Here is an 18504-nt window from a genome sequence, read left to right as displayed (position 1 = left end):
CGATTCTCAATTCATGATTTGCGCATTTCTTAAAGTTTCCCCGCATTAATAAATTATTGATTTTCTAAATACTTTTTATAGAAAAAAAATTTCTAATTTTATTTTCTCATCATTGCATGCATAAATTATTGCAAAGAACTTATTGATTAAATTAATACAACATATACAAATTACTAAGATATTTGTAACTCCAAGAAATTTGGTCTAGTGGTAAGGATGAATTTAAGTATTCATCCGATTCCATATTCGAAACTCATTGGAGTCACCGGAACACCTTTGACGTAATTACTTGTTTCGTGCGTCGCCGGTGGTTTACGAAATCTCGATGATTAGTCGGGCAAAACTCGGACACCCCGGGTTAAAAAAAAATAAAAAAAAGTATATATATATATATATAAAGATATTTGTAGAATTTATCTAACTTGCACGGGAATAATTATTAATTATTATTTTTTCCATGGAGACAAACGAGGCCTATAACATTTTCTCCGTATAGGGAGGAAAGAAATTTCCAGCAGTATACAGGGGCAAAAATGGAACAAAAGAAATATAGGTCCAGCCCAGCCCAGCCCAGTCTAGCCCAGCCCAGTCTACGTCTCTTCAGGCCAGGCAAGAGCCAGTCTGATCATTCATCGCAGATGGGTAGTCTAGGGTTTAACGGTAGCAGCAAGCGGGAGGAAGCATCATCGTCGGGTGAAAATGCCGGCGGGGCATGGGCTGAGGTCGCGGACGAGGGACCTGTTCTCACGGCCGTTCAGGAAGAAGGGGTACATCCCGCTGACGACGTACCTGAGGACCTACAAGATTGGGGACTACGTCGACATCAAGGTTAATGGCGCCGTCCACAAGGGCATGCCACACAAGTTCTACCACGGCCGCACCGGCCGCGTCTGGAACGTCACCAAGCGCGCCATCGGCGTCGAGGTCAACAAGCAGGTGCGTTCCCGCTGCCCTGCATTTCTGTATCCCTCCCGCCTAGGAATTTGTTTGCACTATGTTTACAGACACTGTTAGAACAAACAAAAGATTTTCTGAAGACTGTTTCAATCTTGCAGAAATTAGGATTGTTCTTTTCCCCGTTTGATACCACATTGTCAGTATGATGACATACGGGTTGATTCTACTGTAATTCAGTAGGAGGCTACGGTAGTGTTTAAAGTTGCCTCATTGTTATGTCTGCCAATAGAGGTTGGCTATGACTCTTCGGTGGAACCGAAATGTCTATCAGGAAATGATGTTAAAGCTCGCAACTTTTAGCATAGTGGTTATGTATTATCCGACATGTAAATTTCCAATTCCCCTGGCAAGATCTTCAACGATTGGTGAACTTAGTATTGGCTTTTGTCCAGTTCACAATGTTGCAGTTATCATCATTAGGTTGTGCTTAAAGGTTGCTCATTTTCGTCATATATTCCTAAGGTTCCTGGAAAGATGACAATATCAGTCACATTGTGTTCTGACTTGATTGCAATCATTGTGAGATTAGGTGGGTAACAGAATAATCAGGAAGAGGATCCATGTACGAATTGAGCATGTCCAACCTTCACGGTGCAATGAGGACTTCCGCCTGAGGAAGATCAAGAACGACCAGCTCAAAGCCGAGGCCAAGGCGAGAGGTGAGAAGATCAGCACAAAGCGGCAGCCTGAGGGGCCCAAGCTTGGATTTATGGTGGAGGGTGCTACCATAGAGACTGTTACTCCAATTCCTTATGATGTAGTCAACGATCTCAAGGGTGGTTATTAGGTCCAGTCTCTGCCAGTTTTGGTCCCATTATTTTTACTTGTACCCTCTGAATGCATTTTAAGATGGGTTAGCGTGATGTCTGTTGTGACATTCTCGTTGACCCCCGGCTCTTCGATATTCCGACACAATGGACATGTATGTATTTAAAGACAAGGAATTCATCTCGAGTTAGTTCAAATGCTTCTTTTGATATATTACAATGGTGGGAATTGTTATTCTCTTCTTCTCTATATAACTTGAATCTTCACTGGAACTGAACTCCATATGATTGAAACGCTTAAAAAGCTTCTGATTGGCATTATCTTTTTTTGCTCAATCGCTTCTGGTTGGCATTATCTGATAAGTATGTAGAAAGAAAAGCACATGTCCCAAAAGAGAATAAGATTGTCTCATACAGCAAGCATCTTTGCATGGGAATGAAAACTGGCTCTGGCTTCTCTAACACTCTCAGGCCGAACATGGCTTTTTCATTACTCATCTGCTTTATAGTTTTCTAACTCCATCTCAACTTAACTGCATGGATCCATCTCCTTTTCTTCTTGTGATGATTGCCGTGTTCTTCCTCTTGAATTTTCCTCATTTTCTGGATAAGTTTCTCTGTTCCTCCTTTATATATAAACTATGACTTGCTTTTCAGAGAACTATCATTCTCCCTCCTTCCATGCAAGAGGAGAGAGGGAGCTTTCGAGTCCCAAAACCACCGGTAGAGGTCGAGGGATGAAGGCACCTCAGGCTCTCTCCTCTCTGTTTCTTGTTCTGCTTCTGGTCTTCTCAGGTACCATTGGTGTTTTTCGTGGTCAGTATTAGAGGGTGTCGTAGGAGTCTTACGATTCTGATGGTCGGATGCTCTTGTCTTCCAGCTTTTCGAAAATGACAACATTATCTTCTTATCCAATGACTAGAACATCCTTTTCTTTGTTTCCCATTTCCAAAGTTTTCGTGTTAAAACCCAAAACACAGCTTTTAATTCTCTGCATAATCATTTGGTAAAATATAAGGCGATGAAGTTTCTACAAATGAATTCAGGATAATTATTTCCCACAGATATGATGACAGTCCGTGGCGGGTACGCCGCGAGGATCCCTGAGCACACGTGCCACAAGCAGATAAGCCTCCAAAAATGTCATCCCCAGAAATGCTTCCACGAGTGCTCCAAGGAACCTTACGGCTATGGAGAATGCAAGGGCAGGTTCTGTGTTTGTACCTATTACTGTAAGTTTCCACCTCAGTAGAAAGTACGAAATTTGCCCCGAAGCGCATTCTTATTCTTCTTCTCTTCCCTGTAAATCGCTCTCCCGATTCATCGCAATGGAGATCGAGTGTAAAGGGAGGTAAACAGGGATTGTTGCTGTAGAGTTTTGCCAGGAACACACACACACATATATTTATATATATCAAACTCCTATGCAATCTGTCTGAGCTTATGCTCTCTTTGCTCTGTACAGTTTTATCATTCCGTCATAAATAAATTTTAGTTGCTTGTTGATAGAAATTGGCTATTAGACTGATTCCTTTGACAAAAACCTTAATTACATCTATATATAATATAAACATGACTGCACCCTAATAAATAGGGATATAATAGTAATTACCTTTTAATTGAAGTTTAATTGCTATATAGAAATTAATAAAGTATGATAAAAATTATTATTGTGATTAAAACAATATAATTTTTTTTCAAAAAAGTACTAAAAAAAGGATTCCTATCTATTTTATTAGTAAATAAATATTCATAAATTTTTAGAAGTATTGTAAAGCTAAACTTATTAAAAATTGATTGAGCATTTCGTTCATCGAAGTGATTGGGCCATTTTATTTAAAAATATTCAAATTCATAAAACTCAATTATGTAATGTGAAAAAATAATGTACAAACAAATACTAAAATTATAAAACTTAGAAAATTTTATGATTATTTTTCTTTCATCACATAAAACTAGAGATTTTGAAATATTTTGGATTTCTTAAAATTATTTATGTAAAATTTAGACTCATAATAGAAATGATATATATGAATTTATTACATAAATTATTTGTTTATGAGTTGAACATATATTCAACATAGTGCGTCTAAAATTTACCGTATTAAAGGTTTTTAGTATGAAAGTAAACTTTTTTATAGATTAATTAATATAAACTATAAATTCATATAAACTATTATTTTCATACTTAAATTCTTATTATAAAATTTTCTTCACAAAATATGTGCATTGCACGCGTTTAATAACCTAGTATAATATAAATTCCACGTCCATTCAGGTTATGTTCCTCTCCAGTCAACGGTCTTTTATATATGTATATAACCGATAGAGCCCGATTGAGCATTCCATGATCTAATGTTCTATCCACCAACACCCTCAACGTGCAATGGCCTTCTCCCTGGCAAAGATCATCATCCTCTTCACAATCCTCTTCTCCGCCGTGGTTATCCACTCTGCGGATGCCGATGAAAGCTATGCAACAACCCTGTCCCTGGATGAGCTTGGGCTTAAAACTGAGAAGCTGACCCGCTTCCGCTTCTACTTGCACGACTTGGTCGAGGTTCCTAACCCTACTGCTGTAAGAGTGGCTGGGGCAGCCACCTCAGATCAATCCCCCACGTTCTTTGGTGCGGTGCTCGTGTTTGATGATGCGCTGACCAATGGCCCGAGCTTGACCTCAGAGCTCGTGGGGCTGGCCCAGGGGATGTACGCCTTCACATCGCTGGAGGAGATGAGCCTTCTCCAGGCCATGAATATTATTTTCACAGAAGCGAAATATAACGGGAGCAGCATAACAGTATTAGGCAGAAACCCTTTCCTACATAAGGTGAGGGAGATGCCTATAGTAGGTGGAACCGGAGCTTTCCGATTTGCTCGTGGCTACGCCCTGATCCGGACCTTCACGAGTAACCAGAGAGATGCTAATGTAGAGTGTGATCTCTATGTACTCCACTATTGATATGGCCCTTTTGTTTCTTTTCTGATTACACAAAGTATCTCTTATCATATCGAATAAATGACCTAGTCAGCTCTCCTCCTTATCATACCAAATATGGCCCTTTGCAACATCGGATCTTGCACCTCGGTCCAACATGTGACAAATCAAGCGACAAGATTCATCTAATAAATCAATCTGTTTGTAAGAGAAAATTTTGAATGTTTTGTAATTGCAGTAATTAAGTTCGACGAAATTTATTTGCATATGATCAGAGGTGTTATCTGCTTCGATTAGTCTAATTGTTCAACTTCCAAATTAGGATAACTGATATCCTTACAGTGTGCTGGGGAGTTTTTTAGGGAGGGAGAGGAGAGGAGAGGGGAGGGGAGGAATAGAGAGTGAAGGAGAGGAGAGGAGAGGAAATGAAGTCCCTTATTTGATACTATAGCGAGAAAGATGAGAGGAGAGGAGTGAAAACAGGAAAAAAGAAATTATAATTTTGTTTTTAAAAATATATTATAAAAGTTTTAGAAAAACTACTATAAGTTAGGAAAGTTGTGTAGACGAGGAAATGAAAAATTCATGAGTTCTTCCAAATTTCTCAAATTTAGAGGGTTGGGAGATTCTCAACAATTGAAAGAAATGAAAGAGGAGACCTTTCAAATCTCTCCTTCTCCCTTTTCTCTCCCTCAAATAAATTTCCCATATAAGAGAAACACTCTCCCTTCAAATTGTCTCCCTCCAAATCCAACTCCCAAACACACCCTTAATTCTGCCACTCAAAAGCTAGCTCTTGCTTTTTTTTTTTTGGGTGAATTGAAAAGCTCTTGCTCCATCTCTCATTTTTTTTTCTCCTTGTACGATATTTAGTTAAAATTAAATTGAGAAATCGCAGGCAAAACAATTCAGCAAGAAAAGAGAGGGAGAGGGGGAGAGAGAGAGAGAAATCGCGGGTAAAACAATACTTGATCGATGCACGTAAAAGAGTGCTTGCTTAGATCGATGGATAAGCAATTGATATTATGTGAAAAAAAAAAAAATTCAACGCACATCCTTGTTGCGACATAACTATGCCCACAAAGATGAATTCTAACTCATGAAAAGGCGAAGAAATAAAGTTCCCACTTGATAAAAAATGTTCACCTTAAAAAAAAAAGGTTTAATACAATGGCATCGCTTTTTAGTTAGAATTTGAAGACACAGAATTCAATTTTTATTCCCAAGATTTTTTTTATTTCTGTCTTTTCTATCCCGTATTACTAGGCGTAAGAGTAAAAACCTCTATTTTAACCCAAAAATATAATAAAAACATTAATTCATCATTTCGTCTAAGATCACGCAATTAATTAAGACATATTAAGACTAGGTATAGCATTGTCATGGATATTGATGGGTTGTCATAAATTTAATATGGGGCTAATTACATAACAAAGCACCACATTTGTACTTTTTTCCAAAATATAGCATAACCTTTAGAAAATAATACATAAAGATACGACATTTGCATTTTTTTTTTCTAAATATAGCACGACCTTTCCAGAGTAGCATATAAATGTACGACCTTTGCAATTTTTGGTAAATATATAACGACCTTCAAAAAATAGCACAAAAATGCACAACTTTCAGGTTGAGCCGTGATTTTAGCATGACGTCAATTATTCTATCAAATGTAAAGATAATAACTAGTGGGAGTTAATGATGCAATGTAACACAACATGATTGAACGAGTGGTATCTGACACTGTTAGTTCCATGTTAGCAGTTATCGCCCATTCTTGTGGGGTCTACTCGTTCAATTATGTTCTGTCACGTGGCACTGTTAGCTGTTGTCATTAAAATTTGACTGAATAATTTACATTAATCTAAATGCACAACTAAATCTAAAGTTCGTGCCTTTGTATACTACTCTCTAAAGGTCGTGCTACATTTAGAAAAAAATGTAAAGGTCGTGCACTTCGATACTATTTTTCAAAGGCCATGTTATATTTTTTAAAAAATGCGAATGTCATACTTTTTTAGGTAATCAAGCCATTTTATATTTGGCTGACTTTGTAAAACTCCATGCCAACTTATTAAAGTTTTATTTTATCAGACTCGTTGTTCTCCTGATATGACATGAATTCATTTTATTTTCCATGAACTTTTTTTTTTAGCTGAGATAATTAGTTCGACAAATTAACGATGATCTAGTATTTTTCTCACGCGTGTTTTGTCTAGTTTGACAGCTTGCAATACGCATTGAGTTATTTATTTATTTATTTTTATACCTGAATCCCGAAGGCAATTTTAATTCATAAATTTTTCTTTTGACTAAAATTAAATTACTTATTATGCATATACAGTAATATTATTTGAGAAAATTCCGTCGTGGTATTCCCAGCTTGAATCCGAATTATTGTCACATATTATTTTTGTATGATTATACTTCAAATTAAGGTGTCGAATGGAATATCCTTCTGTATTCAGAACACATACCACCTCTTTTTAATTGTTATTTGTATTTATTTTTATTGACAATTTATTTTCCACCTGGTGCACATTTTTCGCTAGTTGCCCTGATGAATACTTATCTGATTATAGTTGAACACTTCAATCAGTGTATATAATATGCATAATGCATATATCGCATGGCTATGACTTTTGGAATCACATGGGCAACATGTGACATCTCCGCTACCGTGAAAGTTTTAAACACATTTGCTTACAAGGTCCAAATGATATATATATGTTTACTAAGACGTGAACCATTAAAAATTGAAAAAATATTGAGACAATTAACGATATTTTAATTTCTGAAATAATTTACATACAAACTGAAATATAAATAAAGGAAAAGACCATGTCAATCTACCAACCAAAATTAACTTGCCACTTTAATTTAGTAGTTTTCATCTTCTAATTTATATTCCATCTGTTGCAGCACACATCTATTATCTATCAATCTATCAATCTATCAATCAATCAATCAATCTATCTATCTATAAGTAAAGCGGAAGCATTTCGAGAATTTTCGCGGAGAATAAGATAGATTTTCATACTCTTGCGAATTTTCGTGGAGAATACGATAGATCTTCATACTCTGAAGACTTTCTTTCGTTTTTATAACATAAAATTATAATTTTTCTTAATTTGCAAAAAAATAAATCCATACATTACTTAATTATGAAGTAAGTAATAATAATGATATTAATAATAATCATAAAATAATATATCATACTCTCGCGACTTTTCGAGAATTTTCGCAGAGAATACGATGGATTTTCAAACTCTCGCAACTTTCTTTCGTTTTTATAATACAAATTATAATTTTTCTTAATGTTCAAAAAAATTTAAATCTATAGATTACTTAATTATGAAGTAAGTAATAATAATATTAATAATAATCATAAAAAATATATGATAATATAATAACCTAATAATAATAATAATAGATAGATAGATACGCTTACTTAACTATGAAGTAACTAATAATATTATATACGTTCCTTCTTTTCTAAATTTTGCCATAAAAAATAACAAACTTGAATTAATTTTGTCACATATTACAATGTAAGTTCTACTAACATGGGCTATAAATTGTTAAGCAAGGTATGATATCTATATATAACTAAAATTTACTTGGGTGTATAATGAGATTGGGTGCATAATAAATGCATAAAAGAAAATTAAAAAAATGGAAAAGAAATTTAAAAACAAAAACAATAATTAAACTTTTAATAAATGCAATTAATGTATGTAAATCTCCTACTAACTATTTCTAGATATAACTAAAATTTATTTGGGTGCATAATAAATGAGATTAGGTGCATAATATATACTTAACAGAAAAATTAAAAAATATGAAAAAAGAAAACTGAAAAACAAAAAAATAATAATTCAAAATTTTTAATAAATGTAATTAATGTATCTAAATCTCATACTCAGTATATAATAATTAAAAGAAAATTAAAAGAATATGGAAAACATTAAAAACAAAGAATAATAATTAAAAATATTTAAGAACTGTAATTAAATGTACCTAAAATCTCTTACTAAATACAATTAAGAGAATTTTTTTTGTAATTTCTTAATTATATAAAAGTGATAAATATATATATAAACAATTAACTCAATTTGACATTGATATAATTAAGCCCGGCTTATAGAATTTGATATAAGAATTTTGATATTCTTTTGAAAATTAATGAAGCATATATATAATTTACCATAAAAATAAAACATATATATGTACGAGTATATTGAAAAGTAAACTTTAACATGTTACCTTCTAATAAATTCTAAAACAATAAGGAATATATAAAAAGTATATATACAAGATAGAGTTAATATACATATATATATAATATATATAATGTCTCATTACATGGAACAATAAAATCCTTACCCATGAAGGAAGATTACATAAATTGAAAAAATAATATTATATAGAATAATAACAATCTTTATCCAAAATGAAGATTCCATAAATTTGAAAAATAATATAATTATATATAACACAAACTAAAATTGTAAAAGAAATTGAATAAAAATATAGGACAAAATAAGAACGTTGATTGTAAAATTATAATTGAACTATTCAAACGCATTCATGCAACTCTATTAAAAATTATTTTTAAAAATTGATTGTTGACAATTTTTATTTTCAATAATATTAATACTAATAAGTAAATTAATATATTAAACTGTTATAATTATTATTCGTACAAAATATAAATATATAAATACAAACTCGTACAACGCACAGGATTGAACACTAATATTTTACTAAAATCAAGTAATTAATGAGATTTAATATATATATATATATATATAATTAGAAAATATAATTTATGTCGTTTAAGATCTTTTAACAATGACATTTTAAATTATTAATATTTCTAATTTCCCCGAGCATGCACGGGAAATTTACTAGTATATATATATGTCTTCTTATTAGTTTGTTTTCTCATGCGTACACCTTTAATTTTTCTCTAGCATTTTGAAATATATTTACAATGTACACATGATAATTTCGCGTTTTGTGGACGTGGAGTACTTTATCCAATTGTTTTTTTTTTGGGGGTGATATCCAATTGGATATTTTTGCTGTCTACCAACTTGTATATCACCTTTCACTTCTCTGGCAACTTGTATATTATCTCGTGATCCGATCGCATCTCGAATTCTCTGTGTGATACTTTCATGAAGGTAATTAAATTATAATAACATCAAATCGAATTTGAGCTAAGAAACATTCCACATTTACATGAACTTAGAAACAAGTTTGCCTGTTATTGTCTTTGGCTTTTGGTGAAGGAGATTATGTTCTGTTTACCCTTTCAATGATAAGAGCCCTTGTTTTTATTACTTTTTTATAATTTGGTACGAACCCTGGTATCCGAAAGTCAAATTGGGTCATGACTAATTCAGTTGAGTCGGATTGGTCCATTAAAGGATAAATCTCTCCCATGGTGAATTTTTGCATTCGCAAGGATTCGAACCCGAGATCTTAAGTTGAACAAGTACCAAATCGCGTGAATCAAGCCACGTTGGTATGGCCCGTTTGTTGTGTTGTATTTGTTCTTAACTTGATCAATTTAAAATATATTTGCATGTCGTACATGGATAAGATCATACATTATAGCCTTGACATCTAAGCACTCAAACAATTCGAATATCCATGGATTTACTCTTTGATATATTCAATTTTTGGTATGCCATGATATAAAGAGTTGGTCCCGGTATCAAAGAGATGTAGAGCAGTGACACACACTTTCGTCTGATAATCAAGAAATTCTAAGTTCGATACTAGTAGTGAGACTACTCGTGCCCGTTTATTATGTCATTAGGAATTTTATTTCATTGTATTAGACTATTATCTCCTTATAATCGACAAAAATAAAAAATAAAAGTTTGTTCTGATTTTCTCATCGACAAATGAAGCAAAGCTACATCAGCACTCTTAACATATTATACGATCGTGCTCAACTCTTATATATGACTACTGGCCCAAGATTTGCTTAAATGGCCCAAGATCACATCTCGAATTCTTTGTGTCATACTTTCATGAAGATAATTAAATTATAATAACATCAAATCAAGTTTGAGCTAAGAAACATTCCACATTTACATGTACTTAGAAACGAGTTTGGCTGTTCTTGTCTTTGGCTTTTGGTGAAGGAGATTATGTTCTGTTTACCCTTTCAATGATAAGGGCCCTTTATTTTTATTTTTATTTTTATAATTCGGTGTGAACTACAGTATTCAAAAGCCAAATTGGGTTTCAACTAATTCAGTCGAGCCGGGTCGGTCCAATAAGAGGTAAATATCTCAAGCGTGGATTTTTTACATTCGTAAAAACTCGAACCCGAGACTCTAAGCGGAACAAGTATCGAACCGCTTGAATCAACCCACGTTTGTAGAGCCCCCTTGCTGTGTTGTATTTGGTTTAAACTTGATCAATTTAAAAAATAAATTTGCACGTCGTACATAGATAATATCATACATTATAGCCTTGACATCTAAGCACTCAAACAATTTGAATATCCACGGATTTATTCTTGATATATTCAATTTTTGGTATGCCGTGATATAAGGAGTTGGTTCTGGTATCAAAGAGGTATAACCCAGTGACGCACACTCTCACATGTTAAATAAGAGATTTCAAGTTCAATACTAATAATGGGATTACTCCTGCACGTTTATTATGTTATCAGAAATTCTATATCATTATATTAGACCATAACCTCCTTATAATCGATAAAAAAAAGTTCCTTATGATTTTCTCATTGACAAATAAAGCAAAGCTACATCAGCACTCTAATACATTATACGATCGCGCTCAACTCTTATATGCGATCGTGCTCAAATCTTGCGCCAATAATTGGCGAAAGATTTGCTTAAATGGCTCCCAACTGTTTTGCATAACTATCATTATGATTCAAGGAAATTTTGTCAGTCAATAGTTTAGTCCCTAAAAGATTTTTGTCATCGAGTTAATTTCTTAATGTTTATCTCGTTTTATCAAAATAGTCCAGTCATCAACTGCTAATCCATTCGTGTCATAAATTTAGCGCGGAAGCCGACATAAAACGACAGGAAAAAAAAATCAGTTTTTAATACCAAAATGAAGAAAAACATCCTCGCCTGCCCCCCGCCAAAAAAAAAAAAAGAACAACATCCTCAGCTATCAACTCGATCCTTGAAAAATTCGCTGCTAATCACGCAAGTCTACCATTGATTTTTCCACCAAAACGATCCCTAAATTATGACTATCTCATACCGATTTGGTACGATCAGTTTTCCTTTATCGGATCTTTGCAATACTGGATCTTTACAATAAAATGTAATCCGATACGATATTTATATATGAAATGACATGCAGCTACATCGAGCCTATGACAAACCGACTGTCAAGATTCGTCTAACGAATCTGTTTTAGTACTTGAAAATGAACTTGAGCAAAATTCATGTTCTACCATCATCTCTATGTCTCTAAAATACCTGAATATCCTTAACTGCTATCGTGCCATTCAAAAGCTTCTCTATCATTGATCATTCACTATAATTTTGATCTTATATTAAGGAATTTGATAGTTTGAAAGGGAAAAAGGAAAATAAAATCCACTTATCAGAAAAATCGCGGGAGATATAAAATTATATGAGCCAAATGCCAAGAAGACGAACGTATAATCTATCAAAGCAATAACTAAGTCCTAACAAAATGGAGTCTTATTTCAGTTCTATCCACAACCGCTGAATATAAAGGGATGTGGCATCGGAAGTCTCATTTATTACGAGTATCAAACCTAAAACCGCTTGTGTTTAAACAAGACGCATGATGTCCTGTCTTTGCTTGCCAGTGTTTTTATTTAATCTTTTCATTAATTAATCTATTGCGGTTAGTTAATGAGGGAAAAAAATAAAAACCATTCCGACAAACAAGGTGGTCAGTCACTTCGGTATACAAGAAAATTATAAGATAATGATATTAGAAGGTTTAACATGTGACAGTTTTATTTATGAAGTAGTATATCAATTGGTTGAATTTGTATATTTCTTGCTCGTCAACGATCACGTATACGGTATACCTAACGATTTGGAGAGCGCAATTGAGCATTAGTCCATCATTTTTACGCTATATAGATTCTCCTCTTTACCAGACTCAGTTGACTTCAATAAATAAATCAGGTCAAGTTGTCATAATATGTATATTTTTTTCATGTTTAAAATTTTCAGGAAAATATAAATATGTCTTGTTCTATGCAAAACCATTGTTCGAGCCCGATTTACCGGTATCCGGTTGGACCAGTTCTCAGCCAAATCGGAGTTCAGTATGGCCATGATCCCAGCAAAACTCTTTCTCTCGGACCTCTTCTTCTCCTCATCTCTCCTCGACGCTAAATCTTCCGATCCTGAATTCGCAACGAGCACGTCCCCTGAGCAGCTCGGGCTCAACACTCAGAAGCTGACCCACATTCGGTTCTTCCTGCACGAGAGGAACAATGCCCCCAACCAGACCGCTGTGCAAGTCGCCCAGGCAGCGACAACGAGCCAGTCACCCTCGTTTTTTGGGGCGGTGGCTGTCATTGATGATCTACTTACTGAGGGCCCTGACATGGGCTCGAAGCTCATAGGTAGGCTCCAGGGCATGACCGCATCTGCCGATCAGAGCGAGATTGCCTTGCTGATGGCGACCAACTTTGTGTTCACGGCGGGGAAGTATAACGGCAGCACTTTGACCATGCTGGGCAGGAACCGGCTGGGTGCCCCTCTCAGGGAGTTGCCGATTGTTGGCGGAACTGGGCATTTCCGATTTGCCCGTGGCTACGTTAAGACCAGTACCCGGATGTTGGACCGGAAGACCGGGATTGTACTGGCGGAGTACAACCTTTACGTGCTTCATTACTACTAGCCGTGCATATGTGCACTATGCTTTCGTATGATCAATTAATCAACAGTGTCATTAATTTCTTGTTTGGTCCATACTTTTCTCTTTCTTTCAACAGTGCATTGATCTTCGGATGCAATCCTAATAAGAAATTATGTATTTCTAGCTATTTGAGTGTAAAATGCACCATCGATTCAAATTAATTAATGTTCCATACATTTTGAGTATGAAATACATGTACGATTGGATTGACAAGCTAAGGGACTTTATATATGGAAAAATAAACGGTCATTTTTTTCGATATAAACTTGGTATCCGGAAACTCAATTGGATTCCAACTAATTCAGTCGAACAGGGTCGGCTCACCGATGGGTAAAACTTTCACAGCGTGAATTTTTTATATTCACAAGGACTCGAGCCCGAGATCTTGCTTAGCGGAATAAGCGTCGAATCGCTTGAAACAACCCACGTTGATTAATAAAAGGTCATTTTCTTCTACTACTTATATATCTGACCAAACATAAATAGAATGAATGTTATTCTTTCCTTGTATGCAAACATATTAGTTGAGATAAATTACCTAGTCTTTTAGTAAATTATTTACATATCAAGTAAATTATATGATTTTCGAAGAGTCTTTACTTAAATTGTTAGTAAATTATAATGATTTTAAATGAGTTTTACTTAAATTTTTAGTAAAATATTTAAATGTACTATATCACCAATTTTAATGATTACATTATAGAATTTCCATTCTGATTTCACTTTTATTTTTCCGGTAGACAATCTACTGTTTATTTTTAATTAGCGGCTTTCTTTTCCCATTCGGTGCAGCACATGGTTTTGGTTTTGGTTGACTTCCAACACTAATACGATTAAATTAAACCATTATCTATAACTTATATAAGTTGGCTTTAGCTAGGAATATTCGGGTGTACATATTTGACTTTTTTAGCACGATGGAAATATCACGGTATATATATATATATATATATCATATTTGACTTGGCGTTCTTGTCTTGTACGTGTTTATAACGAGGAACCGAGCCCAGAAACCAGTGGGCCATGCCCATGACGACCATTCTCAACTCTCATATATGACATTATCGGCCCAATCATATCTTAAACCATATATATATATATATATATATAAATTTAAAAGTGGTCCCTTATGGATCATACTGGCGCACTTAGTTTTCCTATCAGCTGGGAGCTCAGGGGCCCCCAGTTTTATTTCTTTTTTTCATTAAAAAAATAATGGCCCAGAAGAACTGCCGATGCGTGTGAGAATTGGGCCTGAGGGGATGAGGTTCTTCTAAGTTGGCATTCTTCAAGCCCACCTATTAGCATGGCCGACGGACTGGCCCAACAATCTTTTCTATAGACAACGACTATCCGTTCTCGACAGAAAAAGCTTGTCCATCGATCATCGAACAAGCGTGTGATAATTTATGAAGCCCCTATACACTGAAAAACCATTATGCTCGAGGCAGGTCGAGGAAAAGACATCAACACATTATTAAAATCTCACTAGTAACTGCTAATGTATAATCTCTTAGTTTCAGATAATTAATAGTGAGCATGAACCGAATCCTTTACTCTTTTTGCATTGCTTGATTTACTTTTTACGCTATGGCATCCACGCATGGAATAATTAGCTAGTTTCAGATCTATTTCCAGTATACCAAAACAAGTTCGAGCTTCCTTTTCTTTTTCCCTCCAATGCATTTATTTGTAAAAAGCAAATATATTTTCTCAACTAAAGTCTTGATTGGCCAAAATAAAAAAGAAAAATAAAAACTGAAGTCTGGTTAATGTTAAAAAAATGGCCCATCAAGCCCAAAATTATTTTTTTGGGCTAAACTTTTTTAAATAAAAAGCGTGCAAGGCCCCAATCATATTCCCTAAAGCTGAAGCGGCACATAAATAGTGCCCGCCATATGACCCGTACCATATGAAAAATAAAGAATATATGGACTAAATTTTTGTCTTATACTATTGAGCGTTATTATGTCTCGCGTTTAAAAAAAGTATAAAGAATTTAATGGATTTATAAGAAATTAGATATCATAATTTATAATTCGAGCTTTTGGATTATAGTGAATCCAATCGATTATAGATCTAGTTGAAAATTTACAAACACTTGCCTTTAATTTATAGGATAAATTTCGATAACACTCCCTATAATTTATAATTTCGTTGACGTGACACCAAGAGAGCATTCGCTTTGCCACATGAACATCATATCACAGAACTTGACAAATCAACCCGTAACTTGATTTCTTTACCGGAACCAAATATAACCCAATTTAGGAGAAAACAATAGAAATAAGCAAAAATGGGGTAGTGTATGGCTAATTTTTAAAGAAAGGGTGTCGTTTGCCATTTCACAAAGTATAGGAGGTGTCGAAATGTACCCTAATTTATATATACAATATGTTTTTTAGCCATCTAGACTCTTCAAGCTTCCTATATATATCCTTCTAATTTTCCCAATTTAGCATGAAGTACTTTTATTTTTTTCGGTTGCAAGAGAGACCCGTGAGCCTAGTACATTGTAATAAAAATTCTAAATATCTAATAAAGTGGCATGGGTGTCCCACTAAGTATCGAATCTGAGATCTCTTGGTCACTAGTCGAGAGGTACACAACTGCGCTATACCTTCACTTGATGCGACACTTTTATTAATGTATACATATAGACATGAGAAGTTTTGGGACTATATATATATATATATATATATGGATCCAATTATACTACTTCATCAACCAGCCAATGGCCGGTGGCTACCCCTTACCTGTATTGCCCACTTCCTTGCCCCCTCAAATTATGCACTCCACCGTTAAACCACTCCACATAGCTTACTTGTCTTATATAACTATAATCTAAAACTACCTCCAACGTCTTGTTATAAATGAATAAGCAATGTTCGGGATTCTGCACGTTCAAGATTTCATTAAAGCCGCTACCGTTATTGTTTTTGAAGAGAAAAAAATTAATATCTTTTAAGTTATATAAATTGAAAAAATCTATGTTTTTTTCCCTATGGTTTAATATTTATAGAAGCTTGGACATTTCTTGGTGGACTATTATTGAATGCGCATAGCATCAACTACGTTCATCAATTAGGAGAGCAGAACTTATCATCGTGATAAAAAAAAGAAAAAAAAGAAGAAAATCAATTCGGAAAGCAGATGCATGTTGGGTGCTCCTTCATTATAACAGCTCCAATATTCGAGCTTTTATTATTATTATTTTTATTATTTATTTTTTGTCTATTAATGTTAAGATAGAATCTCGTTCGAGCCTATATCGATTTTAATCCTGATCACGGGATTTTCTTTTCTTCTTTTCTTCTTTTTGAAACATCAGGGAAATATCTTTCCAAAATTTGCCTTGTTCCTTTGCAATATTTGTTTGATTATCTTCAAGATATATAATTCGTGCCAAAGTACGTAGGTTTCCATGGTTATCTTTCCTAAGAACTTACTTTATTTCTGGATCAGTTCATAACTGTTAGATTACTACCTAGGTTCGGCATCTTGACAATAACTACGAGCTCGCCAGTCTCCCGTGAGATTTCCCGTCGATTTTTAGCACCTTTTATGGGGTTGTTAGGTGTGAACAACTACATCAGAACTTGTATGCCAATAAGTCCACTTTCGGTGACTTATATCTTATGTCAGGGCAAAGTCCCTCAATATATATATATATATATATAGGCAGAGCCCTTGGCTACTTTGTAATTTTCCATTAGTCGTCCCCAATAGAGTTCCAGTTTCCCATCCCACGGTTAGCTCTCTCCTTTCAAGTTCCTACATACCATGGCATTGTATCTAGCAAAGCTCCCGATCCTCCTCGCGATCTTGTTGATGATTTCTCCTGGCCCTCTCCCGGCAAAATCCTCGAGTACTTTCTCGAGAAGTATTTCCCCTCTGTCCCTCGGCCTCAAGAGCGAGAAGCTCAGCCACCTCCACTTCTACTTCCACGACATAGTGAGCGGGCCCAACCCCACAGCGGTCCGCGTGGCCGAAGCCAACATGACTAACCAGTCCGTCACCGGGTTTGGGGCCACAGTCATGATCGATGATCCACTCACCGAGGGCCCTGAGCAGAAGTCGAAGCCCGTGGGGCGGGCCCAGGGCATCTATGCCATGGCCTCCCAGACCGAAGCAGCGCTGCTGATGATCATGAACTTTGCTTTCACGGAAGGGAAGTACAACGGCAGCACCCTAAGCATTCTAGGGCGGAACAGTGTTTTCTCGCAGGTGAGGGAGCTTCCGGTCCTTGGCGGGAGCGGGCAGTTCCGCTTCGCCCGAGGTTATGCCCAGGCACGGACTCACACATATGATGTCAAGACCGGGGACGCCTGCGTAGAGTACAACGTCTACGTCCGCCATTACTGATATTTTAAATACTCCGCGGGGTATGTCGTTCTCTTTACATTTTTCTCCCGAGTGCTCCATGGCTTATATTGATCATGTTTGTTATATCTAGTTGTCCTTTTGTTTTCCGATTCCTATATACATTCGGGGATGTTGTGTCAGCTCAGTACAAGGACGAGCGGTTGAGAAGAGGATGACGCGACGTCGTTCCTGCATGCATGGATGTGCCTTGGGACATAAATGGACGGCCACGGACAATTTTTGGAACTGTCCCGCATCTCACGCACTGTCGTGTCTCGGTGTCTTCTTAGTATTATTATTATTGAGATGAGATTTACAATAAAAATAATTGAATTATATATGTGCGAGTTATTTCTTATGTATGTGATGATGGACGAGCAGCTCGAAGTTCTATATAATTTCTTTGATACGTACGCATGCTATATTTGTGTCCATGGTATCGTCAATCGTTAGGTACGTGTAGTTGGGGAAATTACTTGATCATATCTTCCATTGAAGTAGCAATTTTTTCCAACTAAAACCAAGGAAATTGGAGCCAAATGGCAATCGCCCACCTGCCTATTTAAA

At 35.3% G+C, this 18504-nt stretch overlaps 4 protein-coding genes across 5 annotated transcripts; all 4 read left to right on the top strand.

Moving 5' to 3' along the window:
• Positions 1–630: 630 nt before the first annotated feature.
• Positions 631–1966, top strand: LOC116206620 (60S ribosomal protein L21-1-like). The gene is made up of 2 exons (XM_031539398.1): positions 631–936; positions 1487–1966. Exons 1-2 carry the CDS (start codon positions 700–702, stop codon positions 1742–1744), a joined length of 495 nt encoding a protein of 164 aa, XP_031395258.1. The 5' UTR covers positions 631–699; the 3' UTR covers positions 1745–1966.
• Positions 1967–3906: 1940 nt separating this feature from the next.
• LOC116208717 (dirigent protein 21-like) lies at positions 3907–4888 on the top strand. Its single transcript, XM_031542265.1, has one exon. It carries the CDS (start codon positions 4111–4113, stop codon positions 4681–4683), a length of 573 nt encoding a protein of 190 aa, XP_031398125.1. The 5' UTR covers positions 3907–4110; the 3' UTR covers positions 4684–4888.
• An 8021-nt stretch (positions 4889–12909) lies between these two features.
• Positions 12910–13733, top strand: LOC116208808 (dirigent protein 22-like). The gene has a single exon (XM_031542367.1). It carries the CDS (start codon positions 12976–12978, stop codon positions 13552–13554), a length of 579 nt encoding a protein of 192 aa, XP_031398227.1. The 5' UTR covers positions 12910–12975; the 3' UTR covers positions 13555–13733.
• A 3532-nt stretch (positions 13734–17265) lies between these two features.
• Positions 17266–18350, top strand: LOC116206927 (dirigent protein 22-like). Of its 2 annotated transcripts, none has more exons than XM_031539767.1 (2): positions 17266–17957; positions 18084–18350. In XM_031539767.1, exon 1 carries the CDS (start codon positions 17356–17358, stop codon positions 17935–17937), a length of 582 nt encoding a protein of 193 aa, XP_031395627.1. In that variant the 5' UTR covers positions 17266–17355; the 3' UTR covers positions 17938–17957; positions 18084–18350. The 2 variants fall into 2 exon arrangements, with proteins under 2 accessions (XP_031395627.1, XP_031395628.1); XM_031539768.1 differs by having other exon boundaries at positions 18079–18350.
• The last annotated feature ends 154 nt before the right edge of the window (positions 18351–18504 follow it).

Source organism: Punica granatum, chromosome 5 (genome assembly GCF_007655135.1).
Source record: "Punica granatum isolate Tunisia-2019 chromosome 5, ASM765513v2, whole genome shotgun sequence".
Lineage (NCBI taxonomy): Eukaryota > Viridiplantae > Streptophyta > Magnoliopsida > Myrtales > Lythraceae > Punica > Punica granatum.
The sequence above is the reverse complement of the archived record's forward strand: the minus strand, read 5'-3'. Positions and strand labels throughout refer to the sequence as shown.